The sequence below is a fragment of the Dendrobates tinctorius genome, unplaced genomic scaffold, assembly GCF_039654945.1.
Source record: "Dendrobates tinctorius isolate UK_male_01 unplaced genomic scaffold, ASM3965494v1 ptg000315l, whole genome shotgun sequence".
Classification (NCBI taxonomy): Eukaryota; Metazoa; Chordata; class Amphibia; order Anura; family Dendrobatidae; genus Dendrobates; species Dendrobates tinctorius.
In genome coordinates, this window is record NW_027361982.1 from 3,063,594 (window position 1) to 3,085,339 (window position 21,746).

The 21,746-nt window shown below is 42.7% G+C and overlaps 1 protein-coding gene across 1 annotated transcript in view; it reads left to right on the top strand.

Moving 5' to 3' along the window:
* The window catches only part of LOC141073755 (olfactory receptor 6C1-like), a 50,253-nt gene continuing 28,507 nt past the window's right edge, over window positions 1-21,746 (top strand). The window contains exons 1-4 of the mRNA XM_073561158.1: window positions 1-131; window positions 11,209-11,387; window positions 11,551-11,664; window positions 11,828-12,090. Of these exons, the coding sequence (XP_073417259.1) occupies window positions 1-131; window positions 11,209-11,387; window positions 11,551-11,664; window positions 11,828-12,090 (687 nt within the window). The remainder of the gene's footprint in view (window positions 132-11,208; window positions 11,388-11,550; window positions 11,665-11,827; window positions 12,091-21,746) is intronic.

Consider the following 21,746-nt stretch of genomic DNA (forward strand, 5'->3'; position numbering starts at 1 on the left):
ATGTGCTACAGAAGACCGGAGAAGGTGGAGGTCTGCAGAGATGAGCTGTGGATGAGAAGAGTCATCATGGCATCTAGACAAGATGGAGACTTAAAGAAAGAAAACAACTCTAATCAGAGAAGATATCACAGGTCAGATACCTAGATGTAAATGCTCATTTGTGATCCTGCCTGCGTCTCCTCAGTACCGTGGTTCCTGTATGGTTCACAGACTGATGATGACTGGTAAGAACAACTCCCAGTATCTCCATTTTTATGGACATACTGGGAGTTGTAGGTTCATGGTATACAAAGGAATATGGGGTTGACCGAACGTTACAACTGATGTACCGTGAACTGATGGTGGTTCAGGTTATGTACAGTGGGTAAGGAAAGTATTCAGACCCCTTTAAATTTTTCACTCTTTGTTTCATTGCAGCCATTTGGTAAATTCAAAAAAGTTCATTTTTTTCTCACTAATGTACACTCTGCACCCCATCTTGACAGAAAAAACCCAGAAATGTAGAAATTTTTGCAAATTTATTAAAGAGCTGAAACATGCTGTCTGGAAAAGGCAACCTTCAAACACGAGAAAACTGGAGCAATTTGCTCTTGAGGAGTGGGCCAAAATACCTGTCGAGAGGTGCAGAAGTTTCATTGGCAGTTACAGGAATCGTTTGATTGCATTGATTGCCTCAAAAGGTTGTGCAACAAAATATTAAGCTAAGTGTACCATCATTTCTGTCCAGGCCTATTTCATGAGTTTTGTTTTTTTAAAAATTCTGTGGAAGCATGGTTGAAAAGCAATGTCTGACTTTCATTTGTTCATTTTCATAGATTTTTGATTTATTATTACTTTTGTCAGATTCAAGTTATTTCTGTGACCATTGTGGGTTTTTCTGTCATTAAATGAAGAGCACCAACAATTTGACCATGTGTGTAGATAAGATCCAATAGCTGCTACTGCGCAGGCTTGGCGGCGACATCTTGGAGGAGGACATTTTTTTTCTTCTCTGGTAAGATGGCGCCTTCGGCGCATGTGCAGTAGGAGCTATCGGTTCACCTCTATATACCCTCATAGCTGCTACTGCACAGGCGCAGCAGGCGCCATTTTCAAATGGATTTTTTTTTTAAAATATCAGGATAACCTCAACCATAATAATTATATGCACATTACACATGCGATTATGCTATAGCACAGGTACCACGGCCAGCACCTGCTTGCAGAAGGTTTTTTTTTCCAGTATGTACATATAATATTCATTATGTAAACTGGGGGCAGTCAGTGAGGGATCAGTGACCCATCAGCAGCCTGCATTATGAATACCTAATCAGAGCACCACATAAAGCTCCACCCACAGCCCGGCCCACAGGCTGCCTCGGGACATGAGCATATCATTAACTCAGAACTGAAAATAACAACAACCACAAGACAGATTTCATCACCAGGTATCCCTGTAATCAGCATAACGGCGCCGACCTGACACTGTCTGTAGGTTACTGAGCACAATCCTGATCACAGATTCCCTTTAATATGAACTAAATCAACCTGAATTTTATTTACATGAGACATAAATTCACTGTCAAAGAAAATGTGATCCTTACATGATTTGTTTTCTAATGTTAATATAAATGTTAGGGGGGTAAAATTGCTTGACTTCTTAATGTGATTGCCGATCTTTGGGAATGATTCTTTTCTACTTAAATGCATTTAGGTTCATTACTAATGTAGCATCCTTTGGCTTTTTATTTCCCTGCACATTCAACTTTAATGTGGTCTGTGGTCATAAATCGTCTGAGAAGAGCTCAGAAAAACACAGATAAAAAAGTTATGAAGTCTGGTCGTCCCATCATATTGGGCTGACTGATGGGTTTTTGGTTATCTTATTCTCCATTCAGCAATGCACAGTGTAGCCTGGACGCTACAGAAGGAAAATGGTGCCAAGACAATTACAAAACTAATTTTTAGCCCCAGTGGCTCCTTCAATATTAACCATTACATCTACAGCCAACTTTAAATCATTGCTGCTTGGGACTTTATTGACTTCTTATAACTTGAATATCGTCAACTCCAGCGCAGTAGCACAGAACTCTGCAACTCTTTGTTCCTTGGAGGCTTTATACTTTTGGGACATTTCTCTGTTGTACAAGATTATAAAATCAAATTTCCCTGCAAGATTGTACAGCATGGATTTACTCATTCAGGTAGGTGAGATCAGGTTATGGCTGCTCACTGGTGTATGACGGGCAGGATGGTCCTCTGTGCGCTTATTGTGTGGGGAATTTTATTTTCTTTACTTGCTCTGATAATATGGTTATGCCGCGCTCCTTGTAATTACTGAAGCCGCAGTCAGATCCGTACATGGCCCCCATCTCATGTTATATATAATGTACAGGGCACTCGTACGATGCGGAGGTTGTGTCTATACTGTTAGTACATGACAATGGCTGCAGCAACGACACTCTAAATAAGGAGGTTAAATGAAAAAGTCTCCTTTTATAACCTAATAAAAAATGAACATTTTCGGTACCCTTACAAATAATATCCCTATAGAACCAGGGATGCCTCAAAAAATAATTCTGCACAAACGTGAATGTGCCATACAGCAGCCCTACACATGGCTTATCACCACTTATTCCAGTCCCTGTCCAAACTGGATATCAATGTATAATTTCCCTATCCCAGACAGGTGATTTTAAGAAAAAAAAAGCCACTTTACATACCAATATGTTTTTGACATGTAAGAGAAAGTCATGGGAAACCCACGCAAACGCAGTGAGAACATACAAACTACATGCAGACGTTGCCCATGTTCGACGGAAAACCCAGGACCACAGTGCTGCAAGGTAGCAGTGCTACCCACTCTGCTGCCAGTGGATTTTGTCGTTAGGACCATCCATGTCCATACGTGCCTCAATGGGGACCCCTCTATTGACAAAAGCAAAAGGCTAATTCCTATCTGTCGGTGTAAAAATGCTATTCTCGGCACCCCCATATTACTTTACGTACCTAGCACTTTGCCTCGGAGAGCGTTTTACAGCAATGCTTAATTTAATTTTTGTATCTGTGAAAACAAATTCCCACTCCGGGATTCAGAGCGATTTTATATGTGGAGCCATTTAGTTTATCTAATCTTTATTCTTTTTGCAGTTGTTTGAATTTTTTTAGCCAAATCAAAGGGTCCAGCTGTAAGGTGTAGAAACCACAAGTGCAATATTAGTGATGCTATTTAATATGTTATTTACATGCTTTATCCAAATATATGTTTTTGGCTATTCTTTTAGACACAAATTGGTGCTTAGGTAGCCTCCTGTTATATCGGTGACACGGTGCCTGGGTGAAATTAACCCTGACACATTATTGCTGGGGGATATGGTCTTGGGTCCTCTACTAGGGAAGGCATTGCTGTGGCAGACACTAGCATCACAGAGTGTAGTGTGAAATGTATGTATATGTAAAGAGAGAGGATTTTGGCACACTGCTGTATGAGGATATGCTAATATTACATTTTAGCCACATGTCAGTGGCTCTATTTGGGTTTTCGTCTGAAGACCTGAAAATTCGGGTCCAGATGCCAACAAAGCGACTTACTTTAATGAAACAGATGGAGTCACTTTGTGCTCTATCTGACCTTAGTGTAGTCTGTGTCTGCCTTTTTGAAGCAGGCAGAAAAGTGAGGTCCACTGCGCTTTTGGGTCCACCTCAAAAAGGTGGACACTGTAGAAAATGAGGTCAGACAGAGCACAACGTGACTTCATATACTTAAAAGTCAATGGTCCTGTTGACGGATACACCTGAATTACGTTTCTTTTTTTAAAAACTTTATTTTTGAAAGATTTTCTATTTTCTTGTACAAATAACATCATGAACACAAGTATAGTTGTAGCAAAATTATGCAAAACAATGCAAAACAATTTAGATGCTTCTTCCAGTGGCACAGTGCCCAGCACTGCTGCTCCTACTAACATTAGGTCAAACGTCTAATGCATCATCTAAGAGTAGGTGGGGTTCAGGGAAGAGATAGGGAAAAAGTCAGGGAGGGGAAAATGACACGAAAGAAAGAAAAGAGACACGTAACATCAATTGGCTAGCTTAGTGACATAGTCATCCCAAAGAGTCCAGATGCAATTGAACAAAGCAAGTTGATTATTAATACAGGCCGTAAGATTCTTCATACTTCTCATTTCTTTAATCTTCATCCTGGGTTTTTTCATGGAGGGAGCTGACCTTTTCTTGCAGTACGAGGCTATTAGACACTTTGCCGATGTTAGGATATGGAGGAGCAGCCTGGCAGGGCCTTTTCTCATAGGTACAGGGGGAACATTAAGCAAGTATATCACAGGATCCGGAGGAATCTCTACATTCAACCCTTGTGAAATCAACCCCTGTCCCCTCTTCCAGAAAGGGAATATAGTCTGGCAATCCCAGAATATATGTGGCAATGAGTCCACAGCCCCCAGGCATCTGCAGCCTCTATCCGACGTGGTAGGGTAAATATTATGTAAAACCTCGGGAGTATGATACCAAGGCATCAGTATCTTGTACTGATTTTCCTTTGGTATTATGCATGGTGCCGCTTTAGCTGCCTTAGACCATATGACCTGCCAGATAGGAAGCGGAAGTTCCCTCCCCAGGTATCTCTCCCACTTAATCATGTAAGCATGTTTAGGAGGGGGGTCTCATGGTGAACTGAACAGTATATTATAAATGTCTGTGATCAAACCCTTTGCAGAAGATTCCCTTTACACAGTCGTTCACAGGGAGTGGAGGTAGAGTACGTTGTGCTTTTATATAAAGTTAAGGCCAGGTGGCGGATTTGTAAGTATAAGGAGTAGGTCCTAAGTGGGAGTTTAAACTGCTCTCTAAGAGTCTGGAAAGGAAGAATATATCTGTTAAAGGGGTCTAAATCACGTTTTCAGGTCTATAAACAAAAGCCTCAATGGAGATACTAACGGGAGTAAAGGCCTTATGTGACTATATCCTGAGTTGTAGAATATAATAAACTTGGCACTCAACTTAGGTATCTTTGATGCAAAATATTTTTTAGTGTAATCCAGAAATGGTACAATCCAAACATTTCGGTCATACAACGACCTTCCTCAGTGTACTAAAGATGTATACATACAATTAGATGTCATTGTATTAAGATACAACAAAAGCAATAATATCATGGTAACAAAGAAAATGAAAAAGAAAATAATATTCAGAAAATAACATACAATATGAGTACAGTGATCATGGAGGTAATATCAAGATAATAATGGCTAAATTGGTGTTGATGATCTGTGATTTCAATAGAAGTAGGAGAATAAAGGCATATAAGAATATAGGATGGAAGCCTACCCGACTGCTGGGAAAAATAGAATTGCTGGATATTTGTGAAGGCAGATTAAACAGGGTCCTGCTATAGGTGTAACAGTCCCAAAAGAAAGGTTGTATCATAAGGAATGCCCGGTGGTGAGGGGGTCATACGGAGGAATATACCCACCTATATTCAGTGTGAGGCATGAAGTATAGGCATCCGAAGGCAGGTGGTCCTGTGACCTATAAAGGACTCTAAAGTCAATGTATGGTGGACAATAAAATCATAATGTGGGTAAATAAAATATGGATAACCCACCTATTGTATACTAATATCTGAAAATTTAGTTCATGGATACGGTATCCACCAGTTATCCTACATGCAGAGTCAATTGAAAATGACCATACTTGTTAGTTTAATCAGCGATAAAACAAAGGTAGTTAGCAATGTCAGATATCGCTTACCAGTTGTGGCAGTGGGAATGTGTCCCTTAGAGGTACGGGATGCCCGCTGTAGGTAGGTAAGGCTGAGAGTCTACTAGTTATAAGTGGTATGTGTACTATGGGCGGGTGTTGTCTGAGTGCATGTGGCCGAAGTGACGTTACCGGATATGATTTTGCTTGCGTTCCCCCGACAGGAAGTGTACGCAGTATGCATTCCAGTACTCTGACTACCATTAAGCGTGCATTCCAACACTATGAGGACTTGCGTTCCACTGTGGTCTAGTCACATTACAACTTGCTGTGCCTGAGATATTGTGTGAGCGATTGTTGTATGGAGTGCATGTGAATATGGTCACAGGCAGCTGGATAATAGAAAGAATGGATGGAGACCTGAGATCAAAAAGTGGAAGCCAGAGACTAAAGTCGCATAGGGAGAAAGATCTGATGGAGGGACCAAGAAGAAGAACATTTGCATGTAGATTTTCAATATAATCGACTCTGTTAAAAGGAACACCAGAGTTAGTAAAGCAGCATAAGCAAGTAGATACATCATATCATATATACAGACCTTAATTTTACAGTGGCAAAGAGCAAACGGGAGGTCAATTATTTGGATACCCTGGTATGCAAACACGACGGAGGGAAGTTAACCACTGACCTCTAGAGTTGAGCGAAACAGGTCGGTCAGATTCAAAAGTCGCCAACTTTTGCCAAAGTCGGGTTTCATGAAACGAAACCCGATCACATTGGGAAGTCGGCCATGTGGTCGGCGACCCAAGCGCCAAAGTCGGGTTTCGCCGAATGCTTGCACGTGACTTTTTTCAGCCAATGAGAGAAGTGGAGTGGGAGCGCCGCTGGAGTGGGAGTGGGAGAGAGAGAGAGGGAGGGAGAGGGAGAGAGAGAAGAGAGAGAGATTTTGGCGCCTCTAGGGTTAAAATTCATGCCAGGTGTGTTTACAGTACTCCACTCACTGCCGACTTTTCTCCCCATTGACTTGCATTGGGTTTCATGTTTCACCACTTTTCCCTATAGTCGGCCGATTTCGTTCGACTCGACTTTTGAGAAAGTCGGGTTTCATGAAACCCGACTCGACCCTAAAAAAGGCAAAGTCGCTCATCTCTACTGACCTCTATACAGAGCCCACAGATCAAAATAGCTACTGTATATTTCATCAGTTCTCATCCTACTCCTGTGAAAAGATCCATTCCCAAGTCACAGTTTCAAAGGGTCAACAGACACAATACGATGTACACAAAGACTTGACGAGACGCGCTCCAAGTTTGAGGAAATAGGTTATCTCACCAACTTACTCAATGAGTCCATGCATCCGATACAGTATCTACAATCCCGAAGACAGGGAGCCGTATCCCATTTGTTCACACATTCCACCCATATGCCTATATCTTACATAAAACCATAAGACGTGTTGGCAGAGGATTATTCAGAATACTTTCCAAGCGTGTGACAACAGAGCTTCTTTATTCAGGAACAATATATGAAAAGCTTAATAGATCAGGAATAAATCATTTGTGTGTCTCTATCTGTGCAGCATCTGCAGCAGACTGCTTCTCTCATACACAGATACAGGAAAAACAGGAAATACAGTCACATGCTCTCCCTATGTGAGCCTCTGGGAGTTTTTTTTGTTCTAACTATGAGCAGCATATAAATCTAGTAGCTGTACACTCATAAACAGGAATGGAGTTGTTGCGCCAAACATATTCCAACACCCCCAATGAACAACTACTTATCTTGTTAGTCCTATTGCAGTTCTGAAGTCCACAAACTTGGCTCTTGATAATGGCCTTGTCATACCATCAGCTATCATCTTGTCAGACTTGCAATAAGCAAACTCGAGTACACCACGTTCCACTAAGTCACGTAAGTGGTAATGTTTTACATCAATGTGCTTAGTCCTTGCACTAATCTTCTCACTGCTGGCAAGTTTAATGCATCCTTGGTAATCCTCATAGATAACTGTTGGTTGAGCTAATGGCTTCCCGAAATCTTTCAACCAAATTATTTCTTGACTTGCATAAGAAGCAGGCATACAGTATATTCTGCTTCTGTAGAAGATAAGGCAACTGACACTTGCTTTCTGCTGGACCAAAAAATTGAATTTTCTCCTAACTTGAACAAGTAACCACTTGTTGATTTCCAATCACTTGAATCTCCAGCCCAATCTGCATCCACATAACCTGTGAGAGTGAGATCTCTTGATGTAGATATCTTAAGATTTAACCTTTGAGTTTCTTTAAGATATTGAAGAATTCTCTTAATTGCGTTCCAGTCTCTTTGTCATGGCTTGCTTACACGTCGGCAGAGAATTCCAACTGTGGCTGTGATATCCGGACGAGTTGTGGTTGCTATGTACAGAACCTCCCCCACTGCTTGTCTGTAACTCTCATTGCTGGGCAGCAGATCTTCTCCTTTCAACTTTAAGTAGGAGAGATCCAGTGGTGTTGATAGACCTTTGGCTCCTGACATTCCAAACTGGTTTAGTATTGCAGAAATTTTAGAGCTTTGGTTGAGAAGAAAACTCCCATCTTCCTCTCTCTGAATTTGGATTCCCAAATATGTCATATTTCCAAGGTCCTTAGTCTCAAAGCGTTGGTTGAGAATTTCTCCTAGCTTTGCAATTTCTTTTTCATCTTGATGAGACATGATTACATTGTCTCCATATAGGAGAACATACATCCACTCCTTCACTACATTTTTAGTATACAAACATGGATCAGCTTGAGATCTTTTAAATCCTTCATCCATCAAAACTTTGTTCATTTTCGAGTTCCAAGCTCTTGCTGACTGCTTAAGTTCATTTTTGCATTTTACAAACAAGGTGCTCTTCACCCTTTTTAATATATCCCTTGGGTTGGCTCATGTACAACTCTCCTTCAATGTCACCATGTAGGAAGGCTATTTTGATGTCAAAATGTCTCACTGTCATCTGTTGAACTGCGGCTACGGACATTAAAGTTCTGAATGTGGTTTGTTTCACAACTGAAGAAAATGTAGCATCATAATCTTCACCAAACTTTTGCCTTAAATTGGTGAACTTTACCTTCTGATTCATATTTGTTTTTGAAGACTCACTTACATCCGATAGCTCTTTTTCGTTGTGGTAGTTCAGTAAGCTCTCATGTCTGGAGTTGGTGAAGGGACTCCATTTCGTCATTAGCGGCATTTATCCGCTTCTCCTTCTCGTGGACAGTCAGTTTTTGCATCTCTTGCCATGACTATGGCTCTGGTTCAGAAAGTGTTCTGACCATATAAGAAAGGCATCTTTGTTTGGCCTTTCTGATCTCCTGACTGGAGGTTGACTTGGTTCTTCTGTGTCTTCCTTGATGGCTTCAGACCTTATCCACAATTCAGTGTTTTCCTTTTCGGTGTCTGGGTTTGGTGATTGAGATTTTTGTTCTTGCTTCTTAGTTTGAATAACTGGTGTAACTTCATGGAATTTGAGCGATAGAGTTTTCATCAATCACTACATCTCTGCTGATTGTTACTGTGTTGGTCTCTGAGTGCAGGATTCTGTATCCCTTTTGAGTTTCGCTATAGCACACCTGGGGACTCCTTGCTTTGCATGTGATTCCCACTTGGAATGTTTTTCTTTAGGAACATACATAAATGTTTTGCTTCCAAATATCCTGAGGTGCTTCAGGTTAGGCTTCTCGCAGTTCCATAGCTCATATGGAGTTTTATTTGTGGCTTTACCTGGCACTCTGTTTTGAAAATAGCAAGCTGTCCTGATGGCGTCTACCTAATACGTTGTAGGTAGATTCGCATCAAACATACTTCTTCCACTTTCACAGAGATTACGGTTCTTTCTCTCTGCAATGCCATTTTGTTCTGGGCTGTATGGAATGATAGTCTGGAACACGATTCCATCCTTTTTCAAAATGGTTTGCACCTTACCACTTGTATATTTGGTTCCATTTTCTGCACGTAGGACTTTTGTCATTCTTCCAAATTTGTTAAACACTAAAGTATAGCAAGATATTCTTCAAGTTTCTGTGGAACTTCATCCTTACTGAGAAGCAGGTAGGTGATTGTATATCTGGAGTAGTCATCAATAAATGTGAGAAAATATCTCTTCCTGCTAGGAATTTGAACACTCATTGGACCACATACATCTGTTTGTATCAGATTCAGAGGCTGTGCAGATCTAGTGGTGCTTATTTTAGGAAAGGATTATCTGGACATTTTCCCTTTAAGGCTGGATTCACATTTGCAGTTGTGTTTGCAGCGTTTATGCCGCATTCATTCGCATGTGTCGTGTTTTCCTATTTATAACATTGTGCAGGTGTATGCGTTCTATTGCTTTCAGCCGCTTTTCACCACACATGAGTCGTTTTGTGTTTTGCGGCGGGCTGCGGCTAACGCAACATGTTGCAATTTTGGAGGCGGCAATTTGCCGCCGCCAGACGCATGCGGTCGCTTGTGTAAGGAATGCATCGTAAGAATGCATTACAGTCTATGAGAATGCATGCTTACGCTAGTACACGCGTTCACTAGCGTTTCCGTACACATGTGTTTTTCCTGATTAAACCTGTCTAGACACTGGTTAGCCATCCTCCACACAAACATAGATAAAAAGAGGGGCTGGGAAGTCATTGTCCATTACTCTACAGACACTGGAGACTGAAAGAGCAGAGAAGACATCACTGAATTCAAGCCAAATGTAAGTATACAACCTAATGTCTCTGTGTCTTTATTTTACTCCCTGCAGTCTGTAATGTTCTGTCTCTTTCTTGCAGCATTCATCACCAAGGCGTCTAGCCCTGAGCAGACAGGACAGGATTCAGAAGTGAGTACCTTTGTGCAAAAATCATGTTTTTTCTTTTACAGAACACTTCATCAAGTGTCCAAGATCCGGTGCTGCAGGAGCAGGACCAGAGGGAGGCACAAGGACCGGTGGGCAGACGGTGTGTAAGTTTTTTTTTCTTGGAGTGTTGCTAGTTTTTCTGCCTTTTTATGTTTTTTTTTTTCTTGGAGTGTTGCTAGTTTTTCTGCCTTTTTATGTTTTTTTTCCTTGGAGTGTTGCTAGTTTTTCGGCCTTTTTATTGTTTTTTTTCTTGGAGTGTTGCTAGTTTTTCTGCGTTTTTTTGGGGGGTGGGGTGGGGGGGATTTTCCTTGTTTTATCTTGATGACAACAGTAATGTTTTTTTTCATTTCTAGGTTCCACAACGGGAGGAGGACTACACTGACAATTATTATTATTATTATGCATTTATATAGCGCCATTTATTCCATGGCGCTTTACATGTGAAAAGGGGAAAAGTATAGTAAACATGTGTAAGACAAGGGACACACAAGTACATAAGGAGAGGGGACCCTGCCCGTGAGGGATCACAGTCTACAGGGATGGGTGAGGAGGATACAGTAGGAGAGGGTAGAGCAGGTCATGCTGTGGTTCAGTAGACCGAGGATCATTGCAGGCTGTAGGCTTGTCGGAACATCTGGGTCTTCAGGTTCTTCTTGAAGGTTTCCGTTGATGATGGACAATGACCTCATCTCCCTCGTGCAGGAGAGAGTCGCCCTGTGGGACACCCGTCAACATGACCACTCGGACACTGTGGTTCTTCGGCGGCAGTGGAATGAGGTGGCCAAAGAGCTGATGGATGAATGGGACAACGCTACGCCAAGAGCCAGAAAGGACTTTCGTAAGTATTGCAATGTGGTCTGACGCGCCAGTGAACCTGTAAAGGCCGTGAGCACACAGCCGTGTGTGATGCAATAAACTCCTGAGAGTTTCTCGCATCACACACGGTTGTGTGCTCACGGCATAAAGTGCATTGTTTAACCCTTTTTTATCCCCCTTCATAGTGACCAAAGTCAGAACCCGGGGGCGTTCAATAAAGGATTCACTTAGACACGAGAGCAAGGCTTACAGTGGCAGTGGTGGTGGTGCAGCAAGGCTCAGGAAGTACAAGTATCACCGTATGTTGGCTTTACTCAGGCCCGTCCTTGCTCTGAGAACATAAGTGTTGTGTTGTATTCCGTTGTGTTGTGTTCCCTAATCTGATGTTTTCTCTTCCGCAGGAGTTGTCGCTTGTACAATTTATTGTTTTGTGGTACTAATGTTTGCCTATTCTTTTCACAGCACCTGGAGCAGCACCCTGGAACCTGGTTCGTCCTCTGGAGCGGTCCTTCAACGAACAGCCTTGGAGCAGTCCAAGCCATCCACCAGCGACGCAGCAAGTAGGCCTGCGTCACAAGCTGAAGAACAGGCAGCTGGCCCAGGCCTTCTCTGCCTCTTTTTTTAATGTTGGGTCTTCCCGACCACGGCAGAAGGCCTCGGACAGGACAGTCATGCCCGAGTTTCTCCAATTGAGCTCGGTTTTCCAGGATGGCATGAAGTCGATGGTAGATAGACTGGAAAGTGTTAGGAGCCATGTTGACACACTTTCCAGTCTGTCCACCAGCGACTTGACCATCTGGAAACAGACATACAGAGGCCAGCACATTATTTTTTTATGGCCATTGAATGGGGCATGGCGGAAAACCTTACGCCTGAACTTCAACTGAATGTGATGCAGGCCTGCAATGCTGCATACGTTCAGGCTATGCAGCATACTCGGTTGTACCTGCTGGCACCAGTTTTCCCCACTGTGCCACCAGTTGCCCGGTTCACAACTCTACTGAGTTCTGCTGAATACCCCTATATGTCCACCACCATGCCCAGTCCTGCCACCATCCACTACAGCACCTCCACCATGCCGAGTACAGCGGACAGCCACTCCACCACCACGCCTAGTCCTTCTGTGTGGATTCCCACCGCCACAATCACCTAGAGTCCTGATCCAGCAACACCATCCACTGACACAATCACTCAGGTTCCAGCACCATCTAGGCTGTCCACCAGCTCCCAAATACCGGGTCGTGATTCCGCTACCTCCACCATGCCTTCTCATCCCACGACTTCAAGGAGAAGAAGGACAAGCAGCCACCCAACACATCGGAGACAGAAAAAAGGGAAAAAGGAACCGAGGCGGCAAAGGATAGTGGTGCTCCTTCCACCACCCTCACCTGCCAATGTGTCAGTTATGTCCAATTTGTCCCTCCCTTCTAATGTATCTCTTCCTTCCCATGTTTCCACTCCTCATGTGTCCACCTCCATCCTTGATCTCCCAGACTCCATACATCTAGTAACCACTTCCCCTGGAACCCCTTCAGCATCCACCCCAAGCCAATCCTCCCATCTGCACACCCCCCTGGTCAGTAACATTTCCCCCTCAGTCTGTAAAAAAACATAATTTTTTATTTTTGTAAATAAAACTTTTTGTTGTTTGCCCCATATCACTGTTTGGTCTTTGTCTTTTTCGTCTGTGCGCCATCAACACACAAATCGAAGTATACACACTGTTATTTTTCCACCTCATAGCTCCATGAAACAACATTTTATTTTTTGTTTTTTTTCTCTCATATAAAAGCTATGAGGTGGCAAAAAACAAAGAGACCTTATAATCCTCCACCCAAAGGTCAACAACAGAAATGGTCAGGTGTCTGCAATACTCACCTGCCCAGGTGTCAGTACTATTACAGTCAGGACGCTGTATTTTTTGGCATCCTGATTGCAGTAGTTCTTCACACGGGCTGGTGAGTAAAATTATGTGGTACATTTCCTCAATCAACTATTCAGTGTGCGTTAATATGTTGAAGTATAATGCAGACTGAAGAGATGATGGAGCTCATGAGAACCAGCCATAGCACTCACATAGAGAACAAGTGAAGTGTAAAGCATGGGCACATAAACAAAGTAAACAAGTGTTGTACAAAATTTTTTTTGTGTAGCTGTTATGAATGAGTCAACATAGGAGGCAAAAGCAGAAATACAAGCTAAGTCCAGAAAACCAGAGAAGTTGGCAACTATCAGATTGCAGACCCCTGAACCTATCAACACAACTAGCAGTAGCCGTGGGGGGTTCCTACGATGCCGTAGACCCCTCGATCACAGCCGAAGAATTACATAGGCCTAAAGAAAGAAAGGGGAAATCTAAACTGCCCCAGAGCAGACCCCAAAGCAATAGGCAGCCCCCAACATAAAATGACGGTGAAGCAAGATGAAAACACTAACACAGACAGAAAGATAGACTGAGCAAAGACGGGGCCCAAAACTACCTAGACAGGAAAGGACAGGAAGGCTGCTGTCTGCAATCTGCCAAAACCCTATCAAAGACATAAGCCAACAAGCTGATATGAAAAAGGCCCTGGAGCTAGGCTTCAAAAACTAAATCAGCACTCAGGTATTTTCAGAAGACAGAGCTAAATGAATTCAGCACACCCCAGCAGGGAATGGCAGAAATCCAAAAAAAAAAAGCAAAACAAGTCAAAGCAACAAAGCAAAAGGCCGAGCAGCAAACTTAGCTTTAGAGGAGCAGGAATTCAGACTGGTATCTAAGGATCCCACAGAGAAATCACCCGCAGGGCAGAAGGGCGTCGGCAGCCTTATATCCAGTCAGTAACTCCACTCAGCCAGTCATCATCATCAGCCTCAGGTGTTTGATAATCAGGCTCACTACCTTTCTTTACCAGAAGAGGGAGTTCCTCGGGTCTCAGTAATGAAGGGGAAAATGAACTCACAACAGTAGCATAAAACATGTAAAATACAGGTAAACATTGAAATGACCCTAACATTACATACCATTTAAACATTAAACCATTGCATCTTGCCATGCCACACATCCAACATCAGAAACAAAGTAGTCCGCCAATGTATCCCTCATTTCGGCAACTTCCCTCAGAGGGTGATGCTGGTAATCTGGCAATGGGTTAGCAAATGGTTCATCTAGTTCAAAGAATGGTTGCTCTTTAGCCATTATGTAGTTGTGGAGAACCACACACGCCTTGACCACCTCATCGACTGTTTGAATTTTCAGATTAATCGCTGTCCCTAGAGCGCACCATTTTGAGACAAGAATACCAAAGGCACACTCAACAGTTCTGCGGGCCCTGGTCAGTCGGTAATAAAAAATCCTTTTTGTGTGGTTCAAGCAGGGCCGGTTTTAGGCAAAGTGGGGCTCTAGGCAAAGTTTAAAATGGGGCCCAAAAGCTAACATATTGCACATCACACAGAAGCATTTAAATTGTAGTTACATGCGCTGAGTTCAGGACGCTAAATGAGTGTGATTGACAATATTTATGTCATTCAACACTTGTTTCCCGGCCTCTTTCCACCGTCTGAGAAAAAAATGATAGGGACAGAACAATCACTAATGGATCAATCTATCCCCATACAGTATCATGTTATCAGCAGCATATCTGCAGTTTACACCCCATAGTCCTCCATATAATATAATGTTCCCCATAGTCCTCCATATATTAAAATACACTGCTCAGTCCTCCATATAGTATAATACACTCCTCCTAGTGCTCCATATAGCATAATACACTCCTCATAGTCCTCCATATATTAAAATACATTGCTCAGTCCTCCGTATAGTATAATACACTCCTCATAGTGCTCCATATAGTATAATACACCGCCAGTCATCCATGTAGTACAATTCACTTCCCATAGTATAATGTACCCCATAGTACTTCACAAAGTATAATGTATTCCCCATAGTTCTCGATACAGTATAATGCAGCCCACATATAGTATAATGCAGCCACCCCATAGAGCATAATGCAACCACTCCACAGAGTATAATGCAGCCCCTCCATACAATATAATGTAACCCCCCATAGAATATAATGCAGCCCCTCCATAGAATATATGGCAGCCCCCTCATAGAGTATAATGCAGCCCCCCTTAGAATATAATGCAGCCCCTTATATAGTATAATGTAGCCCCTCCATAGAATACAATGTAGCCCTCCTCATATAGTATAATGCAGCCCTAATAGAATATAATGTAGCCCCTCAAAGTATAACGAAGCCCCCCATACAATATAATCTAGCCCCCATAGAATAGAATGTAGCCTCCTCATATAGTATAATGTAGCCCCCTCATAGATTATGATGCAATAACTCCCCATAGAATATAATAAATATAATACTGCCCCCATTGAATATAATGTAGCCCCGAATAGAATATAATACAGCCCACCTCCCCATAGAATATAATGTAGCCCCCCATATCATATAACACAGCCTCCCCCATAGAATATAATGTACCCCCCATGGTATATAACACAGCCACATAGTATATAGCACAGCCCACATAGTATATAGCACAGCTGCATAGTATATAGCACAGCACCACATGGTAGATAGCACAGAATCACAAGGTATACAGCACAGCCCCACATGGTATACAGCACAGCCCCACATGGTATACAGCATAGCACCATGGTATACAGCACAACCCCACATGGTATACAGCACGGCCCCACATGGTATACAGCACAGCACAGCCCCCCTCCTCCAGTACAGCACCATGGTATTCAGCACAGCCCCACATGGTATACAGCACAGCCACCCTCCCAGCACAGCACCATGGTATACAGCACAGCCCCACATAGTATACAGCACAGCCCCCCTCCCCCAGCACAGCACCATGGTATACAGCATGGCCCCCCAGCACAGCACCATAGTATACAGCACAGCCCCCCCAGCACCATGGTATACAGCACAGCCTCCCCAGCACAGCACCATAGTATACAGCACAGCACCATGGCATAGAGCCCCCCTCCCCCCAGCACAGCACCATGGTTTATAGCCCCCCTCCTCCCAAATGAAATTCAAATGAGTGGGCACCATCCAACTATACCTAAACAGTATACTAATGCAGGGATCACCACATGCAAGTAAATTAGATCAATAAATAAAAGAAGAAAACAGACTATGCATATATGTGGGATCACCACGCATGAAACAATTATGAAAAAATATAAATTTTTATTTATTGCACAAAAGCAGCAAAAAACACCACACGTTAAAAACAATTAAAAACAGTCTAGTCCACATGTACACCGCTGGCTGCAGAATATAATGGCATTTAATATAAATTAATCAAGCTATTAATGAAGCTCCATATGATACAGCCAATACAGTGGGAGCAATAGAAAGAGACAATCAAAAATGACTGGACAAGTTATTGTAACTCTGTAGTAATATAATATGCTAAATGCATAAAAAGCAGCAAGGAAAAACAATCAATAATCCCTGATAAGAACCCTGCAGTGTTTGGTAAATACCGGATGGAAAACGGTAGGGAAAAGACCTGGGTAGTAAGTCAAGCTCCTCATAGAGTGAAATCACTTATTCAAAAGAGCCACTAAAGCTCAAAAATGAAAAAACTAATGAAGTGCGGTAATTCCACACCCCAAACTGGAGTGCAATACATCACCCAGAAGCAGAACAGTCAGAGTCCAGGCAAAGTCGCCCCAACGTCTGTGTAAAGAGCCAGCAGCCACAGCGGGGTACAGTAACCCACGCGTTCCGACACCGCAGGTGTCTTTCTCAAGGTGAGTGTTAATGTTGCTTAGTAGAGCAGCTATTTAAGTCAAAATAATCACTGATAAATCCTTGCCAGGTGGCAGCTAGTAGCGTGCAAACGCACAGGTAGGCGGATATGGCGTCACAAGTTTCGAGTATAATGCGCAGGCGCCGTCACAGCGTAACAAACAAACGTTAAGGTATAAGTCAAGATCTCGTGAGAGTTAAATGTCCCGCGCATGCGCACTACGACCGAGCGAGTAAACATAGCGCTATTTGTAAGCGCTGTCACAGACTGCAGAGCGGCGTTTGTTGTAAGTCAAAGTCTCATGAGATTTGCAAATCTCACACATGCGCAATTAAGCCCTAAGGTAACCATAGCAATACAAACAGGTGCTATCACATCATACAAGGCGGCAATTTGATGCAAACCAAAATCTCATAGGGCCCATACATCACATATAGGCACAATTCGACTGGACATATGACTAAAGCAATAGAGGCTAGACGCATATGTTTAAAATGTGAGCACTGTCATAGTATCCGCTATGTTGCGGAAAACGATGGCTGAGAATAATAAAAGACGATTTAGTACACAAATGTTAATGTGACAAAAGGGCGGCGCTTGATAGAGATTGAATCTCATGGACTTAATACAGCCCGTACATACGTTCTGTATTTTTTAGGTATAGGTCAGGATCTCATTAAAAAGTCCCGCGCAAACACACTGCAATCAGGCGGGTAACATTAGTGCTGTTTGTCAGCATTATCACAGACTGCAGAGCGGCGTTTAGTGTAAGTCAAAATCTCGTGCGATTTAAAGATCTCACGCATGCGCAATCCAACCCTGAAATAACCATTGCAATACATGCGGGTACTATCATAGTATACAAAACGCCATTTAATGTAAGCCAAAGACTGATAGGGCCTACAGATCACGTGTAGGCACAATACAAGTAAGCGAATGGCCAAAATTAATACTAGACGCACATGCTTGATATACCAATGCTAATGCGACAAGAGGGCGGCGTTTGATACAGGCTGGTTCTTATAAGACTTACACAACCCATACAAACATAGTGAGGCTGTAGCAATGAGCGGTAATGTAGCCCATATACCAATAGCTCAGATGGTCAGATAATCATAGCAGTGAAAGATACATCTCATAAGTACGCATCAACTATAGACAAGACCGTGTATATTAATACTAGAAATATGTTGTCGCTATATCTGCTGAAAAAAAATCAACATTTAATAGACAACTTACATGAAAAAAACCTATAACAATAATGTTAAATGAAATTAGATCAGATATAAATACAAGCTCTAGTTTAATATGACAAAGGCCAAGCCTAGTGCTGTAATAGAAACATAGAGATCCCCCACTTGAGATTTTCTTGTTGTTAAACTTATACCATCAGACTGCAGGTATAACAATACCAGACAGCACACCAGAATATTATGAAAGGTCAAAACAATGGTAGAATTGAGGCACATTATAATGACCTATATGCAAATCGATGTAGCAAAATATAAGGGAGAAATACACACCAGAGCCATCAATGATGGTACTAGAGTCTGGAGATGTAAAAGTGTTTTTAAGTCATATCTGATGTCAAATTACTAAACATGTATAAAGTAAATGCAAGGCATAGATAAACAAACGCCAGACCAATACAGGTGTAGACCAAACACTGCTGATGACCCATTAAACCCAAAAATGGGAAGGAATGTAACCGATTTAAGTAACAGCAAGTCAGAGTTTACTGACATAACCATAAGTATCTAACAACATATCTTAATGTCATGTATTAGTACAGATTTGAGAAAGGAGGGGAGGGGGAGGGGAGGGGGAAGGGGCACCAATGAGCCGACACTTAAACATACAGTGTAAAGGGGTGAATAAACAACCCAGATGTTGATATACCAGGATGCCAGAATATCCTATACACATTATAATCTCCCATGTTTCAAACATTCACAGTGTATTTAAAGAGACATGATAGAAAGTCCCAAAGATGGAAAAAGAGGGAGGCAAATTAACCCCATCCTCCTATGTTCGACGTGGTTCCCAACATCATGATGAAATGTCATAAGCGATGTACAGATTAGATACATCGAAACAGGAAATCTCAGAGTCCAGCCAAATGAAAGAGAGACGTCCCGAAGTCCAATGTATAATAGGAGCCAGGAACTAGATGTTGGAAGGAACAAAAGGCAGGAGACAAAAATATATATTAGTAAGATGACACAACACGGTTTATATCTTCTTATAGAAGCCGTTGTAAAGCAACTCCTCATTAAGACCTCGAGGCGATAAACAGTCCAAGACATAGATCCACCTGGCTTCCCGACGGAGAAGCTCATCTGAGTTATTGCCCCCCCTGATGTTAACACGAACCCCCTCTAGTCCTATAACCTTGAGGGAGTCGGGGAAACCCCCATGAATATCAAGGAAATGGGTGGCCACAGAAGTCAACGGTTTCCCCTTACCCCTATCTGACTGTGCCGTCATAATATTCGAGAGGTGCTGCTGAGTCCTTCGTCGTAGTTCTTGCGTTGTCTGCCCCACATATATTTTCTTGCATCCACAAACCAGGGCATAGACAATATTGCGGGAGCGGCAGTAGAAATACGCCCTCGGCTGTATCTGTGTGGGCAGACAAAGCACAGAAATCAATCGATTAGACAGAATTCGAGGACAGATAGAGCAAGCACCACATGGGAAGGTACCCTTATTGTCATTACCGGTACGGATCTTGGTGGTGGGGCGTCTAAAATGACTATTAGACAAAATGTCTTTGAGGTTCTGCGCCCTCCTAGCCACCACACTAGGGCATTCATCCACAAAACGTTGTAACTTGGAGTCACTTAACAGAATGCCCCAGTTGTTCCCAAGGATTTGATAGACATCACTCCACTGGTTGTGGAACCTCGTAATGAGGCTGATCCGGTTTCGGGCATCCCTTACCCGTGGGGTAAGGAATTCCTCCCTAGGACGATTCCTGGAGAACTCAAAGGCTTCAGATACAATCCTCCTTGGATATCCTCTCTCACGAAATCTGTTAGATAGTTGACGTGATTCCCTCATAAAATCTTCTGTACGGCTGCAGTTTCTCCTGATTCGGATAAATTGTCCTTTGGGAATCCCCTTGCGTAAATGTGCAGGGTGAAAACTATCAACGTGTAATACGTTGTTAGTTGCTGTTTTTTTGCGGAACAGTGTTGTAGTGATGCGGTTGTGGCATATTCCGATCCTAAGATCCAAGAAATCCACCGAGCTGGAAGAGAAAGCACACGTAAGCTTGATGTTCCAACAATTCCCATTTAATGCTGAAATAAAGTCCATTAACTGAGTTTCAGACCCCGACCAAATGATGGCAATGTCATCGATGTATCTAAACCACTTGATCACCCATTTAGAAAAGCTGTCTTGTTGGTAGACGTGTGTCTCCTCCCACCAACCCAAAAAGAGGTTGGCGTAGGAGGGCGCACACTTCGCCCCCATAGCGGTCCCAGACACTTGCCTGAAAAATGCCCTATCAAAGACAAAATAGTTTTTTTCTAGGACAAATTTTAACAGCTCCAGAATAAAAGTGTCATGACCCCTATCACCCGTGGTGTGGTGGTTTAGAAAATAAGAGACAGCCTCCATACCAAGATTGTGGCTGATGTTGGTGTAGAGTGCCTCCACATCTAGGGTGACCAAAATGGTGCCATCTGGTATTTCCAGATCCTTCAGAAGTAACAGCAGATGAGTGGTATCCCGGACAAAGGACTCCAACCGCTGGGCCAGAGGCTGCAAGTAGAAATCAAGATAAGCACAAGGTTTCTCATACAAACCCCCCAGCCCAGATACAATGGGTCTGCCCGGGGGCTCAATAATAGATTTGTGTACCTTTGGTAATAGATAGAATGTTGGTACAACCGGATGGCTGGTAATCAAAAAATCATGCTCTTTTTTATTGATGATACCACTCAGGAGTGCCCTAGAGAGTAATCTGTCTAGCTGGCCCTTGAAGATAGTGGTCGGGTCTGAAGGTAAGATTTGATAATATTGAATGTTATCAAGCTGGCGGTGGGCTTCCAGGCAGTACATGTTTTTAGGCCATAGAACGATGTTCCCGCCTTTATCAGCTTCCTTAATTTCAAAAGAGTCATTATTTTTCAGATTCTTCACAGCCAGTTTCTCCCCTCTACTCAGATTGTTTTGGTGAGGCTTGTCAAGCCTGAGTCTCTTGATGTCCCTGCATGTCTTATCAAAGAAAATCTGAATTGTTGGAAATAGAGAGAAACTGGGAGATGCCTGAGAGGGCAATCTTCCAGTAAATCTTCTCCGCCCAGAACCAGCCTCATTCTCCGTTAACAGGTCTAGAAGGTCGCGGAGCACTTGTTTTCCTGTTCAGGTAATTCCTCGATAAGGGAGGGTTGTTGGTACAACATTTTAAACGTCAGTTGGCGACAAAAGAGATATAGATCTTTTGTAAGCTCAAATTTGTCTAAGCAATTAGTTGGTGAGAAAGATAAACCTTTGGATAGGAGTTTAGTCTCTACCTCTGATAGTTCATAAGAGGATAAGTTTATTATACGCAACCCATCCCCCTCCAGTGATGTACTGGAGTGGGAGGTGGCCCCTAATA